Here is a 12,416-nt window from a genome sequence, read left to right as displayed (position 1 = left end):
TCCAGTTTGTTCCCAACATTCCCACCCCTCCCCCATGCTCAGATTTGCCCTTAGAGAGATAGTAAGTTAGCGAAGAATTATTAAGTCAGGATCCAAGGAAGGACAGAGGCCTAATAAGGAAAGCTCAGCATTTGGGTCTTTCTTTGCCTTGGGGGCATTCTGGAAGGGGCAGCTGAGAGATTGTGTAGTATTTTGGACTGCCTTATGACTAGGAGACAGGGATTAGAGTCCAGGGCCCTCAAAGGAGGCCTAGTGAACTTCCTCGCTTTGTGTTGGGACGATAAAAGACTGCCTCCTAGAAATAAAGGTGACCCCAAGATATGCCCTTGCAGGCATTGCCACTTAGCTTCAAATCATCTCATTTGCTGAATTTTTACAGAGTTTAGTTCAGAATTGCTAGTATCCCCAGATACCCAACAATAGTAAATGTAAATTCTTTCTAGAGGAAGATAGTATCACACTAGATAAAATTATTTCTACATAGAAAACAGTTTTACAAGTGCAAGGCCCAGTACACAGTCAAAAATAACTAGGCACAAGGAGATAAGACAACAATGAACAAAATCCTGCAGAAACAACAGATAAGAGAAACAGATCCAGATCTAATATTGACGTTATTAGATCCAAACTTTTAAATAGGTATAATGTTATGTTCAAGGCGATAAAAGGCAAGATGAAAAGTTTTGATGAAGAAATGAAGACTTTTTAAAAAACTAAACAAATTCTAGAACTTAAAACTGTAGCAATTGAATTATGAACTTAATGTATTTAACAGCATTTTAGGTATAACTAAAGAGAGAATTAGTGACCTGGAAGATAGGTCGGCAAAAACATATCCAGAAGAGAGACAAAAGCCTGGAGAGACAAAAGAGCAGAAGAGAGAACGCATTGGTTTTCTATTGCTACATAACAAATTACCACAGATTTAGTTGTTTAAAACAACACCCATTTATTATCTCTGTAGGTCAGAAATTTGGGTGGGCTTGCCTGGGTTCTCAGCATCTCACAAGGCTGAAGTCAAGATGTTTGCTGGGCTGGCTAGGTTAGTGGCTCACACCAATAATCCTAGCAATTTGAGAGACTGAGGCAGGAGGATTGCTTGAGGCCAGGAGTTTGAGACCAGCCTGAATAATATGGCAAGACCCTGTCTCTACAAAAATTTTAAAAATGAGCTGGGTGTGATGGTGCATTCCTGTAGTCCCAGCTACTTGGGAGGCTGAGACAGGAGGAGTACTTAAGCCCAGAAGTTTGAGGTTGCCGTGAGCTATAATGACACCACTGCATTCCAGCCCAGGTAACAGAGCCAGACCTTGTCTCCAAAAAAAAAAAAAGATGTTGGCTGGCTGGGCTCTTATAAGGAAGCTTTGGGGGCCATGGCTTACACCTGTAATCTTAGCACTCTGGGAGGCCGAGGTGGGTGGATTGCTCAAGGTCAAGAGTTCGAAACCAGCCTGAGCAAGAGCGAGACCGCGTCTCTAAAAATAGAAAAAAAATAATTGACCAACTAAAAATATATAGAAAAAATTAGCTGGGCATGTTGGCACATGCCTGTAGTCCCAGCTACTCTAGGAGGCTGAGGCAGAAGGATTGCTTGAGCCCAGGAGTGTGAGGTTGCTGTGAGCTAGGCTGACGCCTCGGCACTCTAGCCCAGACAACAGAGTGAGACTCTTTCCAAAAAAGAAAAGGAAACTTTGGGAAGAATCTGCTTCCATGCTCATTCAGGTTGTTGGCAGAATCTTGTTCCTTACAGCTGTAGGTCGGAGGTCCCAATTCCTTGCCATCTGTCAGCCAGGGGCTACTCTCTGCTCCTAGAGGCTCTGAAGTGACCCCTTCATCTTAAAGGCAGCAGTGGCATGCTCAGTGCTTCCCACGACTCGGATCTCTCTGACTCCCCCTTCTTCCCATCAGCCAGAGCAAACTCTGCTTTTAAAGGGCTCTTGTGATTAGATTAGGCACACCTGGGTAATCTGCATTTTGTTAAATTAATGAGTATGTTTAGCCTCTGCAGGATACAGGGTCAATATACTCTTCCTCACAAAAATCAGTTGCATTTGTATTAATACATACTAGCAGCACATGCAAAAGGAAAATTTGAAAAGTATACCATTTAAAATAGGTTTAAAAATTATTATATCTAGGTGAAGAAAATCTACAAAATGTGAAAGATCTATGTGCAAAAAGCTAAAAGAATTAGGAAAAATAAAGAAAACTTAAATATAGGATATGTCGGCCGGGCGCGGTGGCTCACGCCTGTAACCCTAGCTCTCTGGGAGGCCGAGGCGGGCGGATTGCTTGAGGTCAGGAGTTCGAAACCAGCCTGAGCAAGAGCAAGACCCCGTCTCTACTATAAATAGAAAGAAATTAATTGGCCAACTAATATATATACAAAAAAAAAAAATTAGCCGGGCATGGTGGCAAATGCCTGTAGTCCCAGCTACTTGGGAGGCTGAGACAGGAGGATTGCTTGAGCCAGGAGTTTGAGGTTGCTGTGAGCTAGGCTGACGCCATGGCACTCACTCTAGCCTGGGCAACAAAGCGAGACTCTGTCTCAAAAAAAAAAAATATATATATATATATATATAGGATATGTCATGTTCATGAATTAGAATACTTAATACTTTAGAAGTGTCATTTTCAAACTATCTAGATTGATTACAGTCTAAATCTCAGCAGTCTTTTTTATTTTTAATTAAGCTGATTATAGAATTTGCGTGTAAAAATAAATGTCCAATAAAGTTAAGACACCCTTGAAGAAAAAGGGAGGAGGACTCCCTCTGCCAGATGTGAAGACTTACTGTTAATAGCAAACTGTAGTGATCGGGTGGTGTGGTGTGGGTGCAACGAGATTTAATAAAGAACCTAGAAACAGAACCACGCACATACGGGCTTCAGTGCTGGCCTTACAGAGCAATGGGGAAAGGATAGTCTTTTCAACACATGGACATGTGAATATTCATATGGGGAAAAAGTGAAATTTTACCCAACCTCACATTATACACAAAAATCAATCTTAGTCGAATTGCTCTAAATGTGTAAGACAAAACAGTAAACTATTTAAGGATAATATAAGAGAATTTCTTCGTGATCTCTGAGGTAGGGAAGGACTTCTTTAAACAAGAGATAGAAAGCATTTATCTAAAAGATTGATAAATTTGTATTAAAATTAAGGATTTCTGTTTATTAAAAAACATGATTAAGAAACTGAAAAGATAAATATACAATGTGAGAAGATATGACAAAAGTCTCTTATTCAGAATATATAAAGAACTCTAGTCAATAAGATAAAGACAGACAAACAGAATTACATTGTCACAAAAGAGGGTATCCAAATAACCTTTCCAATAAACATAGGAAAAAGTGTTCAATATCATTGTTCAACAAGGGAATGCATATTAAAACCACAATGAAATAATGTTGTGTACTCAGCAGAATGGTTAAAAAGTAAACTGTTGATAATACCAAGGGTTGCTGAGGACGTGGGACAGCTCAGACAGTTCTCAGAGGTAGACCTTTCATGTGCTGTTAGTGGGCCTAGAACCACTTTCGCAAAGAGTTCGGCATTATCTACTAAAATATAATAGATGCATTCTCACTCTTAGCCATCACTCATCAGAAATGCATGCATAGGGGAACCAGAGCCATGTGCAAAACTGTTTATGACTTTCTTTGTAATTGCTTGAAAACTAAAAGCAACTGAAATATCTATCAACATTATGTGATACAGTATACAAAGGAATGTTATAACAATGATACAGAATGAATTATAGCTATATACAACAATGGATGAATCTCATAAATATAATATTAAGCAAAAGAAGTCAGACACAGAATATTTTTAAAAAACAGGCAAAATCTATGAGGGCTTGAGGATGCTTGTTCAGCAAGAAAGTAATTGTTATAAACAGAAGTAATTATTATCTTTGGTGACCAGGAGGGACAGTAATTAGTTGGGGGATATGAGAGGGACTTTTAGGATACTGACAGACATGACTCTTTGATGAAACATTGAGCTAGAGAACAGAAAAGAAGCAAAGGTATGAGTACAGTATCAGGCTAAATAAGCCTTTTCAGCAACAACACTCAATGTTGGAAATCAGTGGAACATGCCTTTACAGTTCTGAGTGAAAGTTGATTTTGAACTTAGAAAATAAACTATCAATCAAGGGTGAGGGCAGAGTAAGATCATTTGTCTTCCACGTACTTTTTCTGAGGAAATCCCTTGAGGATGTACTCCGTCAGGAAGGACAATACAAGAACATGTAATACAAGAAACAGTCAAGGCCAGTGAAGAGAAACCCCAGGGTATTAGCCACGTAGCAGGCTTTGAAAGAAGCTCCAAGAAAAATGTTTTTTGAAAAAGAGAATGGATGCCAAACAATAATGGATAATGTAAGAAGCTATTATAGGAAGTACTGGTGATAGGCCAAAAATAGGTACATTTTTCTTCTCTTAATAAGAAAAAAATAGTTTATTAGAAATGTGTGTGTGGAAAGCTAGAAAAAGTCATTGTCTAAAACTGCAGTCCCCAACCCCAGGGCCGAGGCCTGTTAGTAAATGGGCTGCACATCACTACCTGAGCTCCGCAACACCCGCCTACCCCCAGACTGTGGAAAGATCGTCTTCCATGAAAACCATCCCTGGTGCCAAAAAGATTGGGGACCACTGGTCTGAAATATAAAAAGGACATGATGTTTGAGCAAGTGATAGAATATAAGAAAAAAGAATCCATTTGCTCTTAATGCTGGGAAGTCTTATGAGCAAGTGGCAAGGGCCATGTGACCTGTAGAAAATGAAATGTAATCCCAGCTCTGCTGTTAGTAATATTTACATACACTCTATATATTGATTTTCAGCTTTTAGACACATCCTAAAGAAGAAACACAGAAGGCTTAATTATAAATATAAATGTGTTATCACGCTTGACCATTTAAGGCAGAAGTTTGGAGAAAAAGAGAGGAGGGTAGAAGAGTAAGGGAAGGAATGTCATAGTCTCATCTTGCTTACCCAGGAGTTAAGAGGCTCCTTTGAAAACCAAGGAAACAAGAACTTTAGGTATCTTATTTAAAGTTACTGAAGTAACCAAGGGAAAACCTAAAATCATAAGAATAGAAAACTGGGAGGTATTGGGGCTTTCAAGGAAGTGGCTAACTGCTCAGTTTTTGCAATGGGGAGTATAATAGATCATTTCTAAAGTTGATAAGTGAAGAAATAGTGATAAAAACATACTCTTTTGAGTTAAGAAGTGACTACAAGAACCAAAACCAGGCATAATTGAAGGTAGTTGCTCCTGGAGCCAGAATTAGGAGCGGGAAAGCATGTGTCCACTCAGATGCTTAGAATTGCTCTATTTGGCTCATTTTGGACCTAAACTTTTTCTAAATTGACAAATAACATATACTTACCATGTATAGCATGTTGTTTTGAAATATGCATACATTGTAGAATGGCTACTTATCAACATACCATTTTTTTAGTGGCAAGAACACTTAAAATCTACTTTCTTAGCAATTTTCAAGAATACAATACATTGTTATTAACTATAGTCACCATATTGTACAATAGATCTCTTGAACTTATTCCTCCTAACTGAAATTTGGGGCAAAAACTTTTGAGACCAAAAAGATGTGTCCATTTTCAAAGTCTTGTGATTTATTTCACAAATAGATTTAATTTTACATTTTGTAATTAATATGCATATGAGCATGTGGATTTACATATGTATCTATACATACACATTGTAAGAATTAACTTAAAAAGTAATTAAAAGTAAGATATGAAGTTTCTAATAATTCTAAAATACTATAGCAGATAGCCTTCGACTTAAAAGCAGATTGAATTAAGTTAGAGTTGTTTGGCAAAAAACATTATTAATAGAAGAGAATAAATGTATATAGTGTTAATTCTAGTAAGCCTAATAGAATAAACAGAAACAATATTTAAAATGGTGCTTAGGTTCGCAGATGACCTTTAGAAGCTTTTAACCCCTGATGAGCAGCAAAAGATAATAATGCTAATGGTACTATTTAGGATAAGTTTAAAACCTAAAACTGTGCAGTCAGGTACTCAATCTTTCATGTCTGTTTTCTGAGAGGAAATGAACACTAAATATCAACAGGGAACTTGAGGTGCTAGAAACATGCCTCTAGATGTTATTAATATTCTTACTATAACAGGAAGAGGTATTTTAGAAGAATTTTATGTATAGCAATAGCTTATGTTAGAGATTTTGTATCTTAGGGATTTACCACAAGCTGCGATTTTAGCTTCTGTTTACTTTTGTCTGGGAAAAGACAAAATCACTCAAGACTTAGATTTATTATATTCTTATGAGCGCAACCATTTCCTCTGCTGTAATACTCCAAAATATACTTATGTTTTAAGCTGTGATAACAGTGATCTTTTTCTTTTTCAACTTCTTAAAAACAGTTCTTTTAAACTGAAGATTTCATTTATTGACCAGTCTTACATGCTCTATTTTAAATTACCTGGTTCTGAACCTAATAATCTCAACTAATAAAATGAGAATTCAGTGTGCAAAGGGTTGCTGAATCCCAGCTCAACTGTAGCTGAGATGTGTGTGCCTTTGTGGATGAGCTAGTCCATCCTGGCAGTCTTGGGAAGCTTACTTTGCTCTTCATGTGTGCAAGTGCCTTGCATGGAAGCAAGCAGGTTTTCCTTGTTATTCACTAAAAAGATAATACACTGAATGTACATTCTGTATTGCTATATTTTCCAAAAATATTCTATTGGATTGTTTATTATATTTCCTAATTATAGTGCTGCATTTGATACGGTTATTGGAATAAATGTTGCAGTCAAGAAACTAAGCCGCCCTTTTCAGAATCAAACTCATGCAAAGAGAGCTTATCGTGAACTCGTCCTCTTAAAATGTGTCAATCATAAAAATGTAAGTTATGTTATTTTTTCTGTATGCTTTAATGTTGTCAACGATGTCTTAATCTTCAGGGTCCTTTGAAGATACATTGAGTTCAGACCTAGGATAAACTAATGATAAAAATGGCTATTAAAATGGTTATATATTATTGATAAAATTCTTAATTAACATTGGGGAAATTGAACTTAGAAAAAGGTGTCATGGTCCACAGGAATTTAGGTCAGTCTGTGAAGGTAGGAATGTCGGTTAATCCTGTAACCATTTGGTTTTCACTATTTCCATCTCTGTAAAATAGGAACAGCATTGACCTAACAAATTGAGACATAACTAAATATTTTTTGGAAAAACATTGTTCTATAAGTGGCTTTTTACCTTGTATAGGACATCTCAGTTTTTTTTGTTTTGTTTTGTTTTTTTGGTTTTTTTTGGAGACAGAGTCTCACTTTGTTATCCAGGCTAGAGTGAGTGCCGTGGCGTCAGCCTAGCTCACAGCAACCTCAAACTCCTGGGCTCAAGCAATCCTACTGCCTCAGCCTCCCAAGTAGCTGGGACTACAGGCATGCACCACCATGCACGGCTAATTATATATATATATATCAGTTGGCCAATTAATTTCTTTCTATTTATAGTAGAGACAGGGTATCGCTCTTGCTCAGGCTGGTTTTGAACTCCTGACCTCGAGCAATCCGCCCGCCTCTGCCTCCCAGAGAGTTAGGATTACAGGCGTGAGCCACCGCGCCCGGCCTCATCTCAGTTTTAAATACACATTATTAGATGATTTTACATTTAGGATAGCTGTACTCAGCATCTCCACAGAAATCAAAGCACTAACTGTTCAGGAGAAATAATGCCTCTAGAAGGTGGGGTTATATTCAGTCACGCACATCATATGTCCTACTAGTGGTCACTGAGTGTTATTTTAATATCCTTGTCATGTTATGAAAACATAACATGTTAAATATGGAAGGGGCTTTGGAGATCAGCTTGTGTCACCCCCTTTTTTTGGAGGGGGGTGAATATTTAAGATTACATTAAACTCTATAGTTCCCTTTGTTTTAACATTTATGCTGGATCCTTCTGGTGTAAGGACATTAAATATGAAACTAAGTTAACTTCATTCTTTTGAGTCTGTGGTTTGACTTGGTTTTAATTCTCCAAGGCATGTTTTATTTTACTTATTTATTTTATTTATTTATTTACTTATTTATTTTTTTGAGACAGAGTCTTACTCTGTTGCCCAAGCTAGAATGCCATGGCGTTAGCCTAGCTCACAGCAAACTCAAACTCCTGGGCTCAAGTGATCCTCCTGCCTCTTTGAATCAATGTTTAACTTTTATCAAATGCCAGGTAATAGAATATTTTGGTAAAAGCAGTAATAATAAATTCTGAGTTCTGCTGTGATTTTTTTTCCAGTTTTAATACATTTCAATGTTAAACTTAATTTTTGTAATCAGGTAGAATCATCTGACATACTGAGGTATAATTAATTTTCTCTTTTCAGATAATAAGTTTGTTAAATGTATTTACACCACAGAAAACTCTAGAAGAATTTCAAGATGTGTAAGTATCATTTTTATCTATCATAGTAATACACTATACATCAAAGACTGAAAATTTAGTAAAGAGACTATTTTTTTATACTCACGAAATGTAAGTGACAATATATATTATTTTTAAGACAAAGTCTCACTCTGTTGCCCTGCCAGAGTGCTATGGTGTCAGCCTCGCTCACAGCAACCTCAAACTCCTGGGCTCAGGTGATCCTCCTGCCTCAGCCTCCTGAGCAGCTGGGACTACAGGTGTGTGCCACCATGCCTGGCTAATTTTTTTTTTCTATTTTTAGTAGAGACGGGGTCTCTCTGTTGCTCAGGCTGGTCTCAAACTCCTGACCTCAAGCGATCCTCCCACCTCAGCTTCCCAGAGTGTTAGGATTACAGGCGTGAGCCACTGCACCTAGCCTGAAAATACATTTTTAATGATAGCATAGATAGTTTTCTCTGTAGAAGAGAAATATTAAGAAAAATGAATGGTAATATTAATTTATTTGTGTCTCGAAGGTTACCATCTTCATAACAGATAAAGGATGACTAAAAAGAATTCTTCAGAGCAGACAGTTACCATTAATGTCAGTATTCTGTTTTACCAAGCTATAAAATGTTTTTCTCCAGTCTCTAATAGCCGGCATTGTAGGGTTCAGATGTTTATGAGCATCATTTTAAATGTTTAAGTCATTAAGTACTCTGTGTTTTCAGATTCTTTTATTTATTTATTTTTGAGACAGAGTCTCACTCTGTTGCCTGGGCTAGAGTTCTGTGGCATCAGCCTAGCTCACAGCAACCTCAAACTCCTGGGCTGAAGCAATCCTCTGCCTCAGCCTCCCAAGTAGCTGGGACTACAGGCATGCACCACTATGCCTGGCTAATTTTTTATATGTATACATATTTTAGTTATCCAGCTAATTTCTTTCTATTTTTTTAGTAGAGACAGGGTCTCACTCTTGCTCAGGCTTGTCTCGAACTCCTGAGCTCAAAGGATCTGCCTGCCTCGGCCTCCCAGAGTGCTGATATTACAGACGTGAGCCCCCAGAGTGCTGATATTACAGACGTGAGCCCCACCACACCTGGCCCATTTTCAGATTCTTAAACAGAATTACCTCACTGACTAACAGTGGAAGGAAATATTAGTTTATACTATTGAGGCACAATACCCAACTTCATCCTAAATTTATTGGTGTATGCAACCATTCAATAAATATTTGATTGTGCTAAGCACTCTCTTGGACTAGGTGTACTTTGGTGACCAAAGCATGCAGAAATCCCTTTCATTGCTTAAGAATTGCAGTTGATAAACTACCTCCTGGAGCCTGCAGGATAGACAATTGGCCTAATCAGTAAGGAGAGAACATAGTCCCTTAGAAGGTGGTAAGTGCTGTGGGCACTGGTGCTTCAGGTGAGCTAGTCGGATATTAGAGTGCTAGGGTCAGGAGTCAGGCTGCAGTTTTAAATAGGATGGCTGGGGAAGGGCCTCAGTGAGTTGGTGGCATTTGAAGAAAGCCTTGAAGGAAGTGAGGGAGTTGAGCCCACAGGTATACCTATAGGGGCATGTGGTATGGCAAAATAGGGAGCAGATGGCACCCAGAAATGGCAGCAGGCACCTGCCTGGTGTGTTCTAAGACTAGCAAGAGGCCATTGTGGCTGGAGTCAGAGGGCCCAGGGGAGGAGAAGAGGGTGGGCTCAGAGAAAGGACAGTAGGACACTGCAGGAGCAGTGCTATGCCATTGTAAGGATGTTCTTTTGCTCTAAGGCAAGTCATAATAAGAGTTCAACAGAGAAGTGAACTCACTCGCCTCATGCTTAAAAGAGTTTGATAATCCATTGTAAGAGGCGGGGGCACAGAAGGCCAGTTATTGCTGTTGCAGCAATTCAAGTGAGGGATTGTGGAGGGTCTGTTTGGGCCAGAGGGGTAATAGTGAAGATGGAGGGAAGAGGTTGGACACTGAAAAGGTATAAAGGTAGAGCCTCAGTATTTGCTGGTAGATAGGCTGTGTGCTGTGAGAGAGGATTCAGAACAATGCCTGGATTTTTGGCCTAAGCCTGAAGGATGAAGGAGTTCTCAACTGAGATGAGGAAGGCTGTGAGGTGGGACTGTGGCACGTAGAATCAGGAGTTCAGTTTTGGACATGGACATTGAGATATTGTTGGACATCCAAGTGGAACTGTGAAGTAGGCAGTTGGGGGAATGAGCCTGGATTCAGGAGAGAGGTAGGAGTTGGGGAGTCAGTGGTCTGTAACTGGAAACCTCCAACGCATTTAGTGCTGTTAGAGAAGAGAGGAGGGCCAAGGACTGATCATGAGGTACACTAACAGCAAGAAGTTTGGGACAAGAGAGGGCGTGGCCAGCTTGGATTGTAGGACTAACCACTGGATTTAGCAATATGGGAGCCAGATGGCCTTGAGAGGGACAGTTTCAGCAGAGTGGTGGGGCACAAGCCTGATCCAAGTGCAGTCATAGAAAATGGGAGAAGTGGAGATGGCAAGTGTAGATACCTCGATTTAGATTCACAGCAAGACTGAGCAGAAGATACAGGGTTCCCACATACCCTGCCCCCACCTACGCAGCCCCCCATTGTCAGCATCCCCCACCAAGGGTGGGACATGGTCCTAGCCACTGAGCCAGTAACAGCATGGTTTGTACCCTGGTAGGTATGAGCCAATAGCAAAAAATTAAAGAAGTAGGAGAATTTGAATGTACGAGATTCTGTTTACCATGATGTAAAAATTTTTTGTTTTTAATTTTTAAGACATTGAGTTAATTGGTTGTTTTCATATTCTTTAGAAAATTTTTTATAAAGTTCCAGTATACCTTTGCTTCTTTTCAAAATACCTTATATATTTAAAGAAAACAAGTTCTCTTTTTACTTTAGTCAGTACAATGTTATTACTGTTTCATAAAGATTCTGGTTTAGTAGTCATAGGGAACTTTAGATAATTTTCATGTACATGGCTGATCTTTTCTTTCCCAGGTATTTGGTTATGGAATTAATGGATGCTAACTTGTGTCAGGTTATTCATATGGAGCTGGACCATGAAAGAATGTCCTACCTTCTGTACCAGATGCTTTGTGGTATTAAACATCTGCATTCAGCTGGTATAATTCATAGGGTAAGTAGTGATATATTAATTTTATTTTTAAAATCACAATCATTTGGTTGTCATAATCCTTTACATGCAAAAGAAAATATTTTTTAAAAAATTTGCTGGCTGGCCGGGCGCGGTGGCTCACGCCTGTAATCCTAGCACTCTGGGAGGCCGAGGCAGGCAGATTGCTTGAGGTCAGGAGTTCGAAACCAGCCTGAGTGAGACCGTGTCTCTACTAAAAATAGAAAGAAATTAATTGGCCAACTAATATATATAGAAAAAAATTAGCCGGGCATGGTGGCGCATGCCTGTAGTCCCAGCTACTCGGGAGGCTGAGACAGGAGGATCGCTTGAGCCCAGGAGTTTGAGGTTGCTGTGAGCTAGACTGACGCCACGGCACTCACTCTAGCATGGGGAACAAAGCGAGACTCTGTCTCAAAAAAAAAAAAAAAAAAAAAAAAAAAAATTTGCCGGTTTTTTTTTTTTTTTTTTTTTTTTGAGACAGAGTCTCACTTTGTTGCCCAGACTAGAGTGAGTGCCCTGGCGTCAGCCTCGCTCACAGCAACCTCAATCTCCTGGGCTCAAGTGATCCTCCTGCCTCAGCCTCCCGAGTAGCTGGGACTACAGGCATGTGCCACCATGCCCGGCCAATTTTTTGTATATATATTTTTAGTTGGTCAATTAATTTCTTTCTATTTTTGGTAGAGACGGGGTCTCACTCAGGCTGGTTTCGAACTCCTGACGTTGAGCTATCCGCCTGCCTCGGCCTCCCAGGGTGCTAGGATTACAGGCGTGAGCCAAATTTGCCGGTTTTGAAAACCCAAGTAAACCATGGAATCCTTTGTGTTTCAAGACATTCAGACTAGAAAGCAGTGTGGAGGCTG

General features: G+C 39.2%; 1 protein-coding gene across 6 annotated transcripts in view; it reads left to right on the top strand.

The window, feature by feature from the left end:
• MAPK9 (mitogen-activated protein kinase 9) overlaps positions 1-12,416 on the top strand; it is a 54,284-nt gene that overhangs the window by 14,419 nt on the left and 27,449 nt on the right. For 4 of the 6 annotated variants that reach the window (XM_012754590.3, XM_012754587.3, XM_012754589.3 and 1 more), the window contains 3 exons: positions 6,778-6,907; positions 8,397-8,455; positions 11,418-11,556. In XM_012754590.3, coding sequence (XP_012610044.1) covers positions 6,778-6,907; positions 8,397-8,455; positions 11,418-11,556 — 328 coding nt within the window. The remainder of the gene's footprint in view (positions 1-6,777; positions 6,908-8,396; positions 8,456-11,417; positions 11,557-12,416) is intronic. The other 2 variants (XM_012754596.3, XM_012754595.3) reach the window with 1 other exon arrangement.

This window comes from Microcebus murinus, chromosome 17 (genome assembly GCF_040939455.1).
Source record: "Microcebus murinus isolate Inina chromosome 17, M.murinus_Inina_mat1.0, whole genome shotgun sequence".
NCBI lineage: Eukaryota > Metazoa > Chordata > Mammalia > Primates > Cheirogaleidae > Microcebus > Microcebus murinus.
This window is presented reverse-complemented; position numbering and strand designations above follow the sequence as displayed.